At 42.2% G+C, this 16,697-nt stretch overlaps 1 protein-coding gene across 3 annotated transcripts in view; it reads right to left on the bottom strand.

Moving 5' to 3' along the window:
• The window catches only part of Snx6 (sorting nexin 6), a 42,046-nt gene continuing 25,349 nt past the window's right edge, over nt 1-16,697 (bottom strand). For 2 of the 3 annotated variants that reach the window (XM_032907738.1, XM_032907741.1), the window contains 8 exons: nt 16,087-16,182; nt 14,080-14,185; nt 12,927-13,002; nt 10,091-10,130; nt 6,654-6,740; nt 4,512-4,671; nt 4,354-4,439; nt 1-677 (listed from right to left, as the gene is read on the bottom strand). In XM_032907738.1, coding sequence (XP_032763629.1) covers nt 624-677; nt 4,354-4,439; nt 4,512-4,671; nt 6,654-6,740; nt 10,091-10,130; nt 12,927-13,002; nt 14,080-14,185; nt 16,087-16,182 — 705 coding nt within the window. In that variant the 3' untranslated portion in view covers nt 1-623. The remainder of the gene's footprint in view (nt 678-4,353; nt 4,440-4,511; nt 4,672-6,653; nt 6,741-10,090; nt 10,131-12,926; nt 13,003-14,079; nt 14,186-16,086; nt 16,183-16,697) is intronic. The other variant, XM_032907737.1, reaches the window with a different exon arrangement.

A 16,697-nucleotide genomic window follows, 5' to 3' on the forward strand; every position in this document is an offset into this window, starting at 1 on the left:
GCATACTAGCGGAGTAGGTTTATTATGGCTACCCCGAATTCCAGAGCGATACAAGGAGCACGGAGTAAAAATGCCGCTGGTGTCTCGGCGGTTTACAATATTGGTTTAGTCCACGAGTTTAAGGCAAACATACTAACGCATCTGCTTCTCTTCAGAGATCATACGTATAAAGCTTACATAAAGTCTGACCCAAAACTTCTACGTTCATTAATTCAAAGTAAGTCTCATTAAGATGCTTTACACGAATACATGAAAGAACTAAGGAACAGGATGCTTAAAAAAATCAGAAAGGCAACCTTTATCTTGCGTGAACAATGTACTGAGAATGTTAAAACTGGACGAGCGATTCCTAGGTAATAAGGCCTGCAGGCACAGAATCGCCACATACGAGATAAACACAGTTGAGACAGGCTACTTAAAGAAAGAGAGGGTTCAACTTTGGGCTTCTTGGAAGGTGGAGTGCGAGGTGGCAGGGTGAGCCCTGCTGCTCCACGGTCTCTCAGAAGAGCTGATGCACTGTGCCCGCTGTTTCTTTTGTTCCCAGTGAGCTTAGATGCCGGAGGTCGTCAGGAAAACAAACCAGATTTGAAGGCAGCCCTTTTCAACAGAAGGTGGAGTGAAGCCTATGTGTCTCCATTTAAAACCGCAAGGCAGTTCTGCAGTAGCTGGAGGTTACCCTAGTAAGGAGGAAACAATCAATCACCATTTTTTTTTTTTAGTTCTGACAGCTTGAAAGAGTTGTTGTTTGTAAATATTTTTTATTGTTATTTGATGTATATGGGTGTTTTGCCTGCATGTATGTCAGGGGCCACACACAAGCAAGAAAGCATAAAAGAAAAAAACGTGGGGTTGGGGATTTAGCTCAGTGGTTAGAGCGCTTGCCTAGGAAGTGCAAGGCCTTGGGTTCGGTCCCCAGCACCGAAAAAAAAAAAAGAACCAAAAAAAAAAAAAAAAAAGAAAAAAAAGAAAAAAGTATTCTAATGTCACAATTCTAGAAACATTTCTATAACAGTTTAAAGAAGCAAAGTACCAACTTGTTCAGTAAATAAATTTCTACCTAGACGAGAATGGTTTCGATTGTTTTACTTAAAAGAAAAAAGGATTCATTTTTATTTTCTGTGTGTGAGTGCTTTGCCTGTATGCATGGCACCCCTGTTAGTCTGCAGAGGGCATCAGGCCCCCCGGAACTGGAATTACTATCACTCTAAGTCACCAGGTCAGCGCTGGAACTGAAGAACCTGGGTCCTGTACAAGAGCAGAGCAGAGCAGCCTACGCTCTCAGCAGCCAAACCATCTCTCCACACCCATGACATGTTTTTGGCAAGGGTAAAATAAGACTTTTGAGTCCAAGGTTAACTAGTGAGTTTGATTTCTGTTTGTGTGATAGGCCATTAAACTAGTATAAAAAAAACCCTCACTAATACTGCACACAAAAGTATTTTACAGAATTCACACGCAGTAGCTATTTGTAGAACATTTGAAGTTGCCTCAAAGCTTAAGAGATATTCGTGGGGTCTGGTGAGACACAGCTTTACTCCAGCAGGTGGATAGAGTTCAAGCAGAGTCAAGACTAGAGAGAAAGCCCCTGTTTAACGCCCCACAATATGGTGGTCTGAGTAAAGACACCCCTCACAGACTCAGGGCTGAATGAACACTTAGGGAGTGGCATTAGGAGCTGTGGCCTTGTTAGAGGAACTGTGCCCCGGGGCGGGTGGGGATGGGGTGAGTTTTGGGGTTTCAAATGCCCAAGCCAGACCCAGGCTCTCTTTGCTGGTAGCGTGGATCTGGATATGAAGGTCTCAGACTATTCTAGCTACTGCCTGCATGCTTCCATGCTCCCTGCTATGGTAATAATGGACAGAAAAATCCTGTTTCAAAAACCAAAAAGGAAAAAAAAGTTGTCTTGGTCATGGTGTCTCTTCACAGAATTAGAACAGTGACTAAGACACAACATTGTGCTGCTATCAGGAAGAACTTCCCATTGAGTAGGGGCAGAGGATTATGCCAGTAACTCTAGCCTCTGGGAGCCTGAGGCAGGAGACTGTCAGTTTGAGACCATGCTAGACAAAGCCCTGTCAATTTAAACCTGAGGCGTAGGGAACAGGTGGCAGGGCAGATTAAACAGGTAAAGACATTTGCTTCACCAGCCTGGTGACCTGCACTGGGTCCCTGGAGCCCTGTGGAAAGCTGAGTGTAGTGGAACATCTGTAATCACAGATGGTGGTTAGCTAGGGTTTCTACTTGCTGTGAAGAAGCACCATGACCATGGTAACTCTTGTAGAGGAAAACATTAAGTGGGGCTGGTGTACAGGTTCAGGGATTCAGTCCATTGTCATCATGGTGGGAGCATGGCAGCTTGGAGGCAGGCGTGTGCTGGATAGGTAACTGAGTGCTCTGCCTCTGGATCAGTGGAGGAGAGGGTAGAAGGAGGGGGTGAGAGGGAGACGACGATTATAGCATAATCTGGGAATCCCAGAACTCAGGACTGCCATGAGTTTACACCAAGCCTGAATTACAGAATGAGTTTAGTCTCAAATTAGAGAGGGAGGGAGACAGAGAAAGAGAGAGAGATGAATGGAGTATAGCTCAGTGGTAGAATACTTGCCTAGCATATGCAAAGTCCTGGATTTGACCAGCATCACAGAAAAGAAAAATGAAAATCAACATTCCAAAGCCAGCATAATAGTAGATTCAAGCAAGAACCGTCCATGGATTAAAAAAAAAAAAACCAAAACTCAGACTTATTTTATGTATGTGAGTTTTCTGTATATGTTTGTATGCCCACTCCAACTGTGATTACAAACCACATGTGGGTACTGGGAAAGAAACCCATCCCCTCTTACAAAACCAAGTGCTTTTAGCCTGTTGAGCTATCTCTCAGCACACACTGAGGTTTTAAAAAGTATCTTGCACTGGCTCAATGGTTAAAAGCACTACCTGTTCTTTCAGAGAACCTGGGTTTAATTCCCAGCATGGCAGCTCACAACTGTGTGTAACTCCAGTTCCAGAGGATCCAACACCCTCACAGACATACATGCAGGCAAACACCAATGCCATGAAATAAAAATAATTTAAAAAAATTACCTTGCTGGGTGGTGGTGCACACCTTTAATCCTACCACTTTGGAGGCAGAGACAGGCGGATCTCTGAGTTCAAAGCCAGCCTGGTCTATAGAGCAAGTTCCAGAATAGCCAAGGCTATACAAAATCCCTGTCTCAAAATAAAAACCTTCCGTGCTCTATTAGGACTTTATTTTATTTTTGCTTATCGTAGGATAATGGCCGGTGTATGAGTAGACTACAATCCATCCCTTCACTGGGTGGGATATTGGTTGCTTTCATGGTTTTCTTTTTCTGAGACACTTTCAGCTTTTAAAAAGATATGTTTTTATTTGTATGTGTAGAGTGCATATATCCGGGTGCTTAGAGAGGCCACAGAAGGATGTTCTATCTCCTAAATATGGAGCCAGGATGGTTACGAGCCACCTGATTCAGTTGCTGCTTGTAACTGCTGTGTCTTCTCTCTAGCCCCAAAGATGTGACCCAGGTTAGCCTTGAACTTGTGACCCTACCTCTGTCTCTTCAAATGTATCCTACACCAAACAGTATTTTTACATTATTTTGTGTGTGTCTCTGCATGTGTGTAGGTCAGAGTACAGACTCCCAAATGGAGGTTGAGTCAGAAAGATCACTGAGTTCAAGGCCAGCCTGGTCTACCCAGTAAGCTCTAACCAAGCCTATAGAGTTAAGAAGCTGCCTCAACTTCAGACAGACATCTAATTCCTATGCCATAAGGATGGGAATGAAGCTTAGTGACAGAATGCTGGCTGGCACGCACACGATCCTAGGTACAATTCTAGTACTGAAAACAAACCCCCAAATAAGGACCGGTGAGAGGGCTAATCAAGTATGAGCCCTTACTGCATAAGCCTGAACCCTTAGTTCATCAGGAAACTTATTCAAGGGAGAAGCAAACTCAAGGTGTCCTTTGACCTCCACATGTACATACATGCAAATGTGTACGCACATAAGTGTAAAAGGAAATATCCAAGTAATCCGAGGACAGTTGTGTCAATCTCCTGTAGGAGGCTGATCAAAGGATTAGCATCTATTTATAACTGATTCAACTTAAATTTACATGATTAAATATTCTCTTAAGATTTATTTATTATATGTAAGTACACTGTAGCTGTCTTCAGACACACAAGAAGAGGGCATCAGATCTCATTACAGATGGTTGTGAGCCACCATGTGGCTGCTGGGATTTGAACTCAGGACCTCTGGAAGAGCAGTCAGTGCTCTTAACTACTGAGCCATCTCCCCAGCCCCATGATTAAATATTTAATGACGCTACCTTTGCATGCTTCAGTTCTAGTTCTGCAAGTTCCACTAAATTTTTTCTGAATGCAGCAACTCTTCTTGTCTTAAAATCTATCAGTTCTGTAAACAGAAATAAAACAGTTAGGATGGCCACCACAAGGCAGGGCTGAGGCGGAAGGCGGGTCACGGTACCTTGTTTTGCAGATTCGGATATCTTTTCAAACTTCTGACAGCACAGCTGTTGGGAGGTCTCAGCCTGCAGTACATCTTTGTTTTTTGCTCTTGCTTTGTCCAGTGCTTTATTGGCATTTTCATAGTCCACCAGCGACCTAGACCTTCGATAGAGAAGGTCCTGCAAGACAACATTCACAGTGTCTGCTGGGCCCTTACTGCAGTTAGATGCAACACCACCATCAGCAGCAGTGACACTCACACAGTGGGGACTTCTAAATACTTTGTTTAGGGCCTAGAGCCAGGGCTCACACTTCATCACTAATTATGCTCCCAGCCCCTAAATGTTTTTAGTAAATAATAGCTTGATTGAAATAGAATTCACATACTTTACAACACACCCATTTAAAATATACAACTCAGGGCTTATACTGTGTGCACAGAGCTAAATAACTATCTGAACCAATTTTAGAGACTATTCACCTTTCAATAAGAAAACCCATATTCACCATCGGCTTTCTGTCTCCAAGAATTTACTATGTCCCAAGTAGTCCAGGGCAGTGCAAACTCACTAGAGCTGAAGGTGACCCCGTCTCCACTTCCCCAGGGCTAGGACTACAGGATGCCCAGCAATAGACCCGATTTAGCCCACCCCAGCCCCTTTTCCTCTGTGAGACAGTGTGTGTTACTATGTAACCCTGGCTGGCCTGGCGTCAAGTTCAACAGGGATACAGCTGCTTCGGCCTTCCCAGTGCTGGGATTAAAGCAAGTGCTACCACACCAGCTAACTTCTTCCTTCTTCAATCCCACAGTAGTTATTAAAAGGTAAATGCTCACCCTCAGGTGGGCTTAGAAAATACTGAACAGGGTGTGGCGATGTGTGACTTTAATCTGAGGAGGCAAAGGCTGGCAGATCCCTGTGAGCTGTAAGCCAAGGCCTTACAGTGGGACCACTCCACCTCAATCCCCCAGGATTCATGAATTTGCAAGTCATTCTTACACAGGGGTCACATTAATCTTCTCCACACATCCAAGCTAATACACGCGCTGCTGAACACTGCCAGGTTTACTTTTTTTTTTTTTTTTTTGGTTCTTTTTTTCGGAGCTGGGGACCGAACCCAGGGCCTTGCGCTTCCTAGGCAAGCGCTCTACCACTGAGCTAAATCCCCAACCCCCCAGGTTTACTTTTAAAGCCCTGTCTACAGGTGGTTACCTGTTTCAACCACATTTTAGAACAAAGCCTTCAGAAGTGAGTAACTGGGCTGGCGATATAGCTGAGCAGCAGAACAAATGCAAGAACCATGTTCAAGCCAGCTGGGGTGCACGTCTTAAACCCCAGCACATACCATTGAAGTTCACAAACCACAACTGATTTGAAAATTATGGTATTCTCAGTGCCTTTTATGCATATATCTTAAATATTTGTTTTATTTGTTTTTTTTTTTAATTTATTTATTATGTATACATCATACAGCTTTCTGCCTGCATGTATTCCTGCAGGCCAGAAGAGGGCACCAGATCTGATTATAGATGGCTGTGAGCCACCATGTGGTTGCTGGGAATTGAACTCAGGACCTCTGGAAGAGCAGACAGTGCTCTTTACCTCTGAGGCATCTCTCCAGCCCCTCTAGGTCTTTGCTATATGATAACTAAGTCTTTTATACACAGCAGGAAATGTGAGTTGCTTTAAAATACAAGGTACTTCTATTTTAATAGTGTTCTCAAGTCAGCCAGACACTTGTTTACAACAAATCAGAAACTAGCAGGTATACGAATCTTATCTGAGCATTTCACTTTAAAAAAAAAAAAAAAAAAGACAGGGTTTTGCTGTGTAACCCAGGCTGTCCTGGAACTTATATACCAGGCTGACCTCCAACTCAGAAATCCACCTGCCTCTGCCTCCTAAGTGCTGGGATTAAAGGCGTGCACGACTATGCCTGGCTCTGGGAAAGGCACTTTGATACAGCGTTTATTTATCTTTTGAGACAAGGTCTCACTACACAGCCCAAGATAGCCTCACACTTATTTCTCCTGTCCACCCCATTAAGTAGTTGGTTCCCAGCCATAACAGAGCACGGCACACCATGTAGAAATACAAATCAGTGTCCCATAAACCAATCTTCACTTTTCTATCCAATCATAGCTGAAGATGACAGCGGTTACCTTAGCTGCTTGAGACTCCCGCAAGTAGTACTTTAGTAGGTCAGAAAGCTTGAGGTCCTCATCAGCAGACACCCGAGCTTCTATTTTCTGAAAAAGGGGGACCTGTGTATTAGATTACCTGCTACATTCTACTTTAAGTGAAAACTCTGAAAACCTACAGACCCCACTCTTCTTTTTCAGGGTGTCTTTTGTAATTCTAACAAGAAATGAGCAGAAAAGTCAAATAACATTAATGAATGTCTACATTTGAAAACTGGCTGTCCTACCATTTTAGCTTCAGCATTATAGAATCTACTGAAATGGCTCTGGTGGGTGTCAATGAGATGGAAAGACGGTAGTGGTGGTGATGGCTCACAGCACTCTGAGGCAGGCCTTTAATCCCAGGCCAGCCAGGTCTTCAGATCAAGTTCCAGGACAGCCGGAATTACAGTCTCCAAAAGCCGTCCCCCTCCAAAGACAGTTGATGTGAAGGCAATGTTTTGTAGAAAGCATCTCACTATGTAGCGCAAGATGGCCTGAAGTCATGATTCCCCTCCCGCAGCCTCCAAGTGCTAGGGTCGTAAGCCCATTATATCTGGCTCATAATTTGGAGGGAGTGGTTTCTAAAGTTATTACTATTGTACGTATGGGTGTCTGGTGTACACACTACGACATGTATGGAAGTCAGAGAACAACTTTTGTACATTGGTTCCCTGCTTTCAATTTACATTGGTTTCAGGAATTTTGCAAAGCCTTTGCTTGCTACTCATCTTACCAGCTTCCTCCCACGTCATCCTCTCTCCCTCCTTCTCTCCCGCACCCAAAATAGGGTCTCACTCACAAGCCTAGGAAGCCCTAAACTTAGGACCCTACTACTGCTGCTCTCAAGTGTTGGAATCAATGTGTATACTGTACCATCAGACCCAGCTTAGAAATGTTGCTGATTTATTTTCTGAGAGAGTGAGTGTTTCACTGTGCAGCTCTGGCCGACCTTGAACTCAGAGATTCAACTACCTCTAATTCCTGAGCACTGGGATTAAACATGTACACCACACATCTGTCCAAAGAAATGTTTTATATGCTAAATGCAATGAGGGATCTAATGTGTTTCCTGACTTAAGTTATACCACTTAGAAAGTAAAAGAAGAAATCTGTATTTGGTAGCATTGAGAAAAACAATATTACTGGCTACATTTTTGTTTGACACAGGGTTTCTCTGTGTAGTCCTGGCTGTCCTAGAATTCTCTCTGTAGACCATGATGGCCTTGAATTCAGAGATCCACCTGCCTATGCCTCACAAGTTCTGGGACTAAAGGACTAAAGTATTGACTATTGTACTGGCTGGTTTTGTGTGTCAACTTGACACAAGCTGGAGTTATCACCGAGAAAGGAACCTTAGTTGAGGAAATGCCTCCATGAGATCCCAGCTATAAGGCATTTTCTCAATTAGTGATCCAGGGGGGAGGACCCAGCCCATTGTGGGTGGTGCCATCCCTGGGCTGGTAGTACTGGGTTCTATAAGAGAGCAAGCTGAGCAAGCCAGTAAGTAACATCCCTCCATGGCCTCTCATCAGCTCCTGCTTCCTGATCTGCTTGAGTTCCAATCCTGACTTCCTTTGGTGATGGACAGCAATGTGGAAGTGTAAGCTGAATAAACCCTTTCCTAACTTGCTTCTTTCTTGGTCATGATGTTTGTGCAGGAATAGAAACCGTGACTAAGACAGATGTATTAAGAAATAATTCAACCTTAAAAAGTGAATCAAGATGAAAATAGACTCAACAGACAAGCATGAGTATCTGGAATAAAAGAGCAAAGAAAATAAAAAATAAATAAAAAGCAACATATAAATGATGGTTTTCAGGGAGCCTTGGTAATGTGTATGTGACATTTCCTACTACTATATTCTTCTCTATACTATACTTACTACTCTACTTCCCTATAAATCTGCAATGAGGTCAGGTATGGTGGTACACACATGTAATCCTAGCACTTGAGAGGTGGAAACAGGATGACAGTATTCCAAGGTTATCCTCAGCTACACAGAGTTCAAGGCTAGCCTGGGCTGGACTCTGACTCAAAAATATGTATCTAAAATTACTGTTAAAATTGTGTGTTGTTTATTTCTTTTTTTTTTTTTTTTTTTTTTTTTTTTTTTTCGAGCTGGGGACCCGACCCAGGGCCTTGCGCTTGCTAGGCAAGCGCTCTACCACTGAGCTAAATCCCCAACCCGGTGTTGTTTATTTCTTAAAGGCATGCTCACCAAATAGCTAAAACACAGGTGACAAAGAAACAAGTGTGAGCAAGCCCACAGAGCAGCAGTTAGTCAAATGGCAACAAAAAGGGGTAAAATGGAACAACATGTGGTGCTAGTATTGAAGGTCAGAGGTCAGACTTTAGAAGTTGGTTCTTGGGGCTGGAGAGATGGCTCAGTGGTTAAGAGCACTGAGTGATCTTCCAGAGGTCCTGAGTTCAATTCCCAGTACCCACCTGGTGGCTCACAGCCATCTGTAGTGGGATTGATGCCCTCTCCTGGTGTGTCTGGAGACAGTGACAGTGTGCTCACATACATGAAATAAAAAGAAGCTGGCTCTCCTCTTCCATCATGTAGGCTCCAAGGATCAAACTCAGGTCATGACAGCAAAGGCCTGCACTTTAGCCCTTGAGCTATCTCACTGCTCCTAAAAGATTTTTTTTCTCAGATAGGTCATGCTATGCAGTCCAGTTTGGTCTTGAATTCAAAATCCTCTTTCCTCAGCTTCCTGAGTGCTAGGATTATTGGTATGGGTCACTGTAGAGAAATGGCGAGAGGAGACAGCTCCCGGCCTACTAGCTGCCAGGTGACTGAAGGACATCTGAGAATCCCAGCATACTGGGACAAAGAGTGAGCATCCTTTCTCTTCAGAGAATCCTGATGTTCTGCCAAGTGAGCTGCATGCTGAGGAAGTGGCCTTCTGATCCTTTTCTCATGAGAAAGTGACTTTGTTTTTAATTTTAAGAAGCAACACATCTAAGAGTTGGACTGCTGACAGATTCCTCAGTCTGTAAGGAGGCTTGGGCCACTCTGAACCAAGATAAGCTATTGCTAGGGAAACAGCAGCTGGTGAGAGCTGAAAACTGTACTGTGGGAAATCTTTATTCTGTTTTGTCTTTAAAAGAAGGCGAAACTTTGAATAAACTGCATTGGCTGACTAAGCCATGCACCCACTGTATCTTGTTAATGCAGTTCTATCCTTGGGACCCCAACATTCTTGATACTGACAGGTCACCACAGCTGATGTTTTGGACAATTTTTTTACATTACTATTACTTTTACTTAGTGCACATGTGTAGAAGTGTGATGGTCTCTTCTGCTTCATTGTTTTACAGTACGATACAATGTTAGGTTTATAATGCGATACAACGTAGTTTCTCCATACAGCACAATCTGTGCAGCAGTTCTCCTAAGCTTAGTACTTACTCTTGTTTTATCAAACAGTTCTGAAACTTTGAGGAAAAACCTGCAAGGGAAAAACACTTTCATCAGAAGCATCAATTGATTAATTTTTCACCTTGTTTAGAGATAATGACTCCAAACCATATTAATAAAGGACATTTTTGTTTCATCACATAAAACATGTGATGGTCTTGTTAACTAAAGACTTCAACAGTTAAAGAAAATACTCCCTGTACCTCTAACAATACACTGTTTATTTAAACCCCAGAACAGTATTCCTTTGATTCTCTAGCTCTGCACGGTGTTCAGAGAGAAAAACCTCCCACAAGTTGTCCTCTGATCTCCACTTATGCACACAAAAGTGTATCCAAATGAATAAAATGCCAAGCATGGTGGTGCACACCTTTAATCCCAGCACTCAGGAGGCAAAGGCAGGTGGCTTTCTGTGAGTTTCAAGCCAGTCTGGTCTACAAAGGTCTATAGAAATACAGTAAGACACTGTTTCCAAAAACAAAAAAAAAGTTAAAAAAAATTTTTTTAAAAAAAGCAAGCAATTAAAGGAAAACATTGACGTCAGAACAGCTTTTAGAATCCTCTGATAATATAGTTTGGTTCTAGGGCTGGAGAGATGGCTCAGCGGTTAAGAGCACTGACTACTACTCTTCCAGATTCCAGAGGTCCTGAGTTCAATTCCCAGCACCCACTTGGTGACTCACAACCACCTGTAATGGAATCCGATGCCCTGTTCTAGTGTGTCTGAAGACAGCTACAGTTTTATTCATATACATAAAGTAAGTATTTAAAAAAGTTGTTTGGTTCTTTATTTTTGGCATTTAAGACAATCAAGCCAGGGCCTCATGTACTCTAGGCAAGGACTCTACCACCAAACTACAGCCCCAGTTTAAACACTTCTAGGTAGAGCAGCTTTGTTCTGAACAACTAAGCAGCTGCTATCTCAGAACTCACTTTCAAATAGATAGCGTGGCAGGTCTAAATATCAATTCTTCAATACTCCAGGCTGGGTGGGTGAGATGGCTCAACTCTCAAATCACAGCACTTGGGAGGCAGAGGCAGGCAGATCTCTTTGAGTTAAAAGACTAGCACAGTTACACAGTAAGAATCTATCTCAACAAAAAGAGGGCTGGAGTGGGAAGGGCCTGTAATAGACGGCTCAGCAGTTAAAAAGTCCTTGCTGCTCTTCCAGAGAACCCAAGTTCTGTTCACAGCACCGTGTCAGGCAACTCCCAATTATCTATAACTGCAGCTCCTCTGAGGGCTCTAGCACACAGCTGTCACACACTCACACAGACACACACACACACACACACACAAATGGGAAGAAAAATATGTATGTATATAAAATATACAAAGTATATATATGTATAATTTATTTTTATGCATATGGGTATTCTGCCTATATGTAAATATATATAATTTAAAATTTTTTTCATTTATTTAACGTATGAGTGCTCTGCTACATATATACCTGCAGGCCAGAAGAGGGCACCAGATCCCCTTATAGATGGTTGTGAGCCACCATGTGGTTGATGAAAAGTGAACTCAGGACTTTTGGAAGAGTAGCCTATGCTCTTTTTTTTTTTTTTTTTTTTTTTTTTTTTTTTTTTCGGAGCTGGGGACCGAACCCAGGGCCTTAAGCGCTTTTAGGCAAGCGCTCTACCACTGAGCTAAATCCCCAACCCCTAGCCTATGCTCTTAATTGCTGAGCCAACTTACCAGCACCCTAAATTTTTATTAAACTTTAATGTAGGTATGTTGTGTGTGTATTCTATATATGTGCAGAAGAAGGTGTTGGAACTCCTGGGACTGAAATTACAGGTTAGCCACAAACATACCTGCTGGGGGATCAAACTGCTCTAGTTCCGAGACTTAATTTTTCCCTTCCTTCTTGGTTTTATGAGACAGGGTCTTACTATGTAGTTCAAGATAGCCTAGAATTTAAAATTGTTCTGTCTCAGCCTCAGGTGATAGGATGTGATGTATACCATATCTGTTCCCCAGTTTTACTTTTGAGACAAAGTGTCATGCACACCAAATTTGATCCAGCCTCAATTCCACGATGTGCTGTGATATACATCCCTATCACACATACATACACAAAATAAATAAATGTTAAAATCCCAGTGGCCAGCATTTAGGTAGTAGAAGCAGGAAAATCCAGAGTCCAAAGTAACTCTTGGCTACATAATAAGTCTGAAGCTTGCATGGATTACATATGACCTTGTGACAAAGTGTTGAAAAGGGGTGGGGGGGGAGTGAGGTGGGGCACTGGGTATTTAGCTCAGTAGTAGACTACTTTAATTGTTTAACACCTCACCGCTGGAGGAGGGAAAAAGGTAACCAAGGCATTATAAAAAAAGTTTAGTCTGACTTCCAATGAAATATATAGCAAATTTGTGGAGTGTCCAATGTCAATCTGTCTGTCTCTGTTTGCCTATCGGGAGGTTCTACCTGTCTATCTGTCTATCTATCCATGTATCTATTATCTATCTATAGAGAGGGTTTCACTATGTAGACAGAGCTGGCCTGGAACTATGTAGACCATGCTAGCCTCATACTCACAGATATCTGCCTGCCTTTGTTTCTTAGGTGATAGGATTAAAGGATGGACTACCATGCCCAGCCTGAAGTGCTGAACATTTTAAAATAAAATTAGAAAATGAGAAGATAAAATAAGAATCCAAGTATTTTATAATAATAAAAACCCAGTTTATAAAAAATACCCTAGAATGCCTATGGAAATTACAAGTACTATAGTACTATTTCCTTTGCTGGCAGCAGAGCCCTTCGTTGCTTTACTTATATTAATGTTTATATTAATGCTCTTCACTATAACTCTTACTTGCATATATCTGTGGAGTCCTGAGTTCCTAAAGCATATAGTGAAGACCCAATTCTATTGTAATCATCAGCAGCACCTATGGAGAAAGTTTTAAGAATTAAAAAACAAGTTTTAATAATATATTAACCTGTTGATTTAAAAATACTTACTGATCACCTATCTGCAAAACGTAATATAAGAAAGACACCCAGTAAAGGAATAAGCAACTGTAAAACAGCATGGCGGACAGCATCAGACATGTGCAAACTGCTTTAGGATGGGTGGGAGCAGAGGTGTATACACACACACACACACAGTTTATATACACATACACGCATACGTAAAATGCCACCTAGGCTGGGGAAACGGTGAAAACCACAGAATGAACTCGTGTGTAGGATGAGCACATCTTTACCAGGCTCTCTGCACCCTGACTAACGAGAATTGCATGGAGAAGGGTCAAAGCAATAGAGAACAACACACCTTAAAAGGTCTGGGGACAGCTGGGACAGGAAGCTCGTAGTTCAAGGCCAGACTGAATCAAAATAGGTGGGGCTATTAAAATAGGACTGTGGCTTCACTGGGGGTATTCTCTAAACATTCACAAAGCACTGGGTTTGACGGCCACCACCACATAAAAACTGGATATAACACATACCTGTAATCTCAGTTATGGCAAAACAAAGGACATTTTTTGTTACACAGTGATTTCAAGAACAGTTTGGGACACATTCTGACCCAAAGAAGACCTTAGGGCGGGCACCTGAATGTCACGGGCACTGTTCTATATTCAGATCTTTAAATTGTAAAAACATGTCGACTTTACAATTATTCCAGCTAAAAATCTAAGCTTGGAGGGTAGCAACATGGCGTAGTGGTTGAGATCTTGTAGAGGACCTGCCTCGGTTTGGTTCCCAGCACCTGTATCCGGTGGCTTACAACCACCCACAACTCCAGTTCCTCTTCTGGTCTCCATGGTACACATCCATACACCAAAGCATATGTGAACACACATTTTGGGGGGGGGGGCAGTTGGGGCCGGGTCTCTTTACAGAGCCCTGGCTGTCCTTGAACTAACAGACTGCCTTTTGAATACTGGAATTAAAGACATGCATCACCATGGCCAGCAAAACAAACAAATCTTTAAAAAAAAGTTTTACCACAGAAGCCTTACTTTTGTGAGATCTTGTCATTCTGTCAGACTTAGCAGATGCATCCTTAACTCGGTTGTGATATTCTAGAAGGAATGTTCTTTCATGTTCAAAGAAGTCATCTACATCCTGCGGGATGAAGAGAGAGTACTGGCTGTTTACACAAGCTTGCTCTACTGTGATCTAAAGCCTTGCCATCATTTACCATCAGGAAAGGAGCCACTACCTCCAAGCACTCTGCTTTACCCCATCAGCACAGGTAGACTTTAGCAGACAAGATATGGTTTACAGATGAAGGCTGGAGTGCCCACACTTATCCTCAAACAGGCACTGGCTGCGCTCTGCTGTCACAAACATCACTGCAGGAGTGAACAGGTGCTTTTGAGGAAAGGGGGAAGTTCTGGTATCTGTAAATGAGAAACCTATTGTTCCTGGCCTACTGTCCATTGCATGGTCACTCAGGGGCTGCCTAGCCAACAAGCTGCTTGGACAGACCTAGCCACATGAGCTCTGGGAACACCGACATTTAAGCACCACTTTCAATCTTTTTTGTCTTAACATTTATCTATTTTTCTTTCACACGTGTTGGTGTTTTGCTTGCACAAATGTCTGTGCACCACTTGCGAGCCTACTGCCACAGAGGAAAAAGAGGGCATTAGATCCCCTGAAACTGAATTGTAGACCATATGGATACCAGGAATCAGACCTGGGTCCACTGAAAGAAAGTCAGTGGTATTAACACTGAACAAATCATTTCTCCAGCCCCTAATCTCTTCTTGAAATAAGGATAGATCTATGCTTTAAATTAAAAAAAAAAAATCACTATTAGTGTTTTCTAGCAACTGTTCTTTGCATTACTGATATAATTCAGCATTTATAGCAACAGAGTCTGAGCAAGAGTCTGCTCTAAAGAAAGTGCCATCTACCATCACTTCAAACACACTACTTTTCTTTTTTTTCTTTTTTTTTTTTTTCTGGAGTTGGGGACGGAACCCAGGGCCTTGTGCTTGCTAGGCAAGCGCTCTACCGCTGAGCTAAATCCCCAACCCCCACACTACTCTTCTTAAACCACGAAAATGAGGATCATTATCTCTAACTTGTAGGGTTATAATGAACACTGTATGCACAAGCCTCAAATGAATATTTTATACACATTCAAAAACGTCCACTGACTACCAAAATCATAGCTAACAGTGGTTATGTTTACTACCTAAGAAAACCTTAACTATCAATGCACAGCAGCAGCAGAGAGGGCGCAGACCGAGTCTCCTCCACAGGAGAGCATCAGCACCACCCAGCCTGCCAACACCAGCTCAGAGTGAGTCAAACAGCACATAGGCTGCTTTCCTGCAGACCTAAGGGCTGGCAGCAACAATGAAATAAATAGAAGCACTATTTATCTTAATCTTTGCTGATATTGTAACATTTACAGAAAAAAAGATGCCAGATAAGTAAATTCTCATACCATTTAAAAAACATCATTAAGAAAAAATTTGTTGCTATTTAGTAACTAACATATATTTTCTCTCATATTTATCTTTCCCGAAATCCCATGAACCAAGTGATGCTACTTTATTTCAAGACAGAGAAACGGATTCAGAGAAGGCAGTTTTCCCGAGATCACACTTTACACAAAGACACTACTGAAACCTCAGCTGATATCTACCTAAATCCAAAGCCAGGTCTGCCCCAATATTTGCAAGCGAGAGCAAGCGCTCGGAGGCAGCCCATCCTACAGCTCTGCCCTGTGCCCTGAAGGCCCCATGTACGTGGGCTTTAACATCCATCTACACAAACATTTTCCCTTATCTCTCTCCTCTACCCAGCTGCCTCATGGTCAAACCTCCAGAGCATTCATAGAAGACACAGGGCAGCCAGGTATAGGGCACACACCTTTAATCCAGAATCTGAGAGGAACAGACAAGTAGGTCTGTGTGAATTCCAGTCCAATGAGGGCTTACAGTAAGACCCTACCTACAAAGCAAAGTCTGTATTCTCAACTAACGCTGCTTATCAAGTATAAACTTTACCTTTACTCCTGAAACAATTACTCCATCCGCTGACTTAACCATGTTTTTAAAGAAATCCTCGAGTTTTTCTTTTTTGTTTTTTCCTCGAACACTCAACTGAAAGGCAATTAAAAAAAAAAGTAAGTTTAATACAGGACTTTCTTTATACATAGGAAATGTAGTGCGGGCTGGAGAGATGGCTTTTTTTTTTTTTTTTTTTTGAGAATACTTATTGTTTTTCCAGAGGTCCTGAATTCAATTCCCAGCAACCACATGGTGGCCTGCAGGCATATATGTAGGCAGAACACTGTATATAATAAATAAATCTTAAAAAAAAAAAAAAGAATTATAGTGGATAACAAAATACTGTTATTCTTTATTAGCTGAGATACATTAGGCAATTTCTTTTTTTAATAAGATTTATGTATTATCTTATATGAGTACATTATATCCGATTTCACACAAATCTGAAGAGGGCATTGGATCCCATTACAGATGGTTGTGAGCCACCATGTGATTGCTGGGATTTGAACTCAGGACCTCTGGAAGAGCAGTCAGTGCTTCTAACCACTGAGCTCTCTCTCCAGCCCAAGGCAAATTTCTTATTCCCCTTACTCTGGACAGGACTTTTG

Source organism: Rattus rattus, chromosome 7 (assembly GCF_011064425.1).
Source record: "Rattus rattus isolate New Zealand chromosome 7, Rrattus_CSIRO_v1, whole genome shotgun sequence".
Lineage (NCBI taxonomy): Eukaryota > Metazoa > Chordata > Mammalia > Rodentia > Muridae > Rattus > Rattus rattus.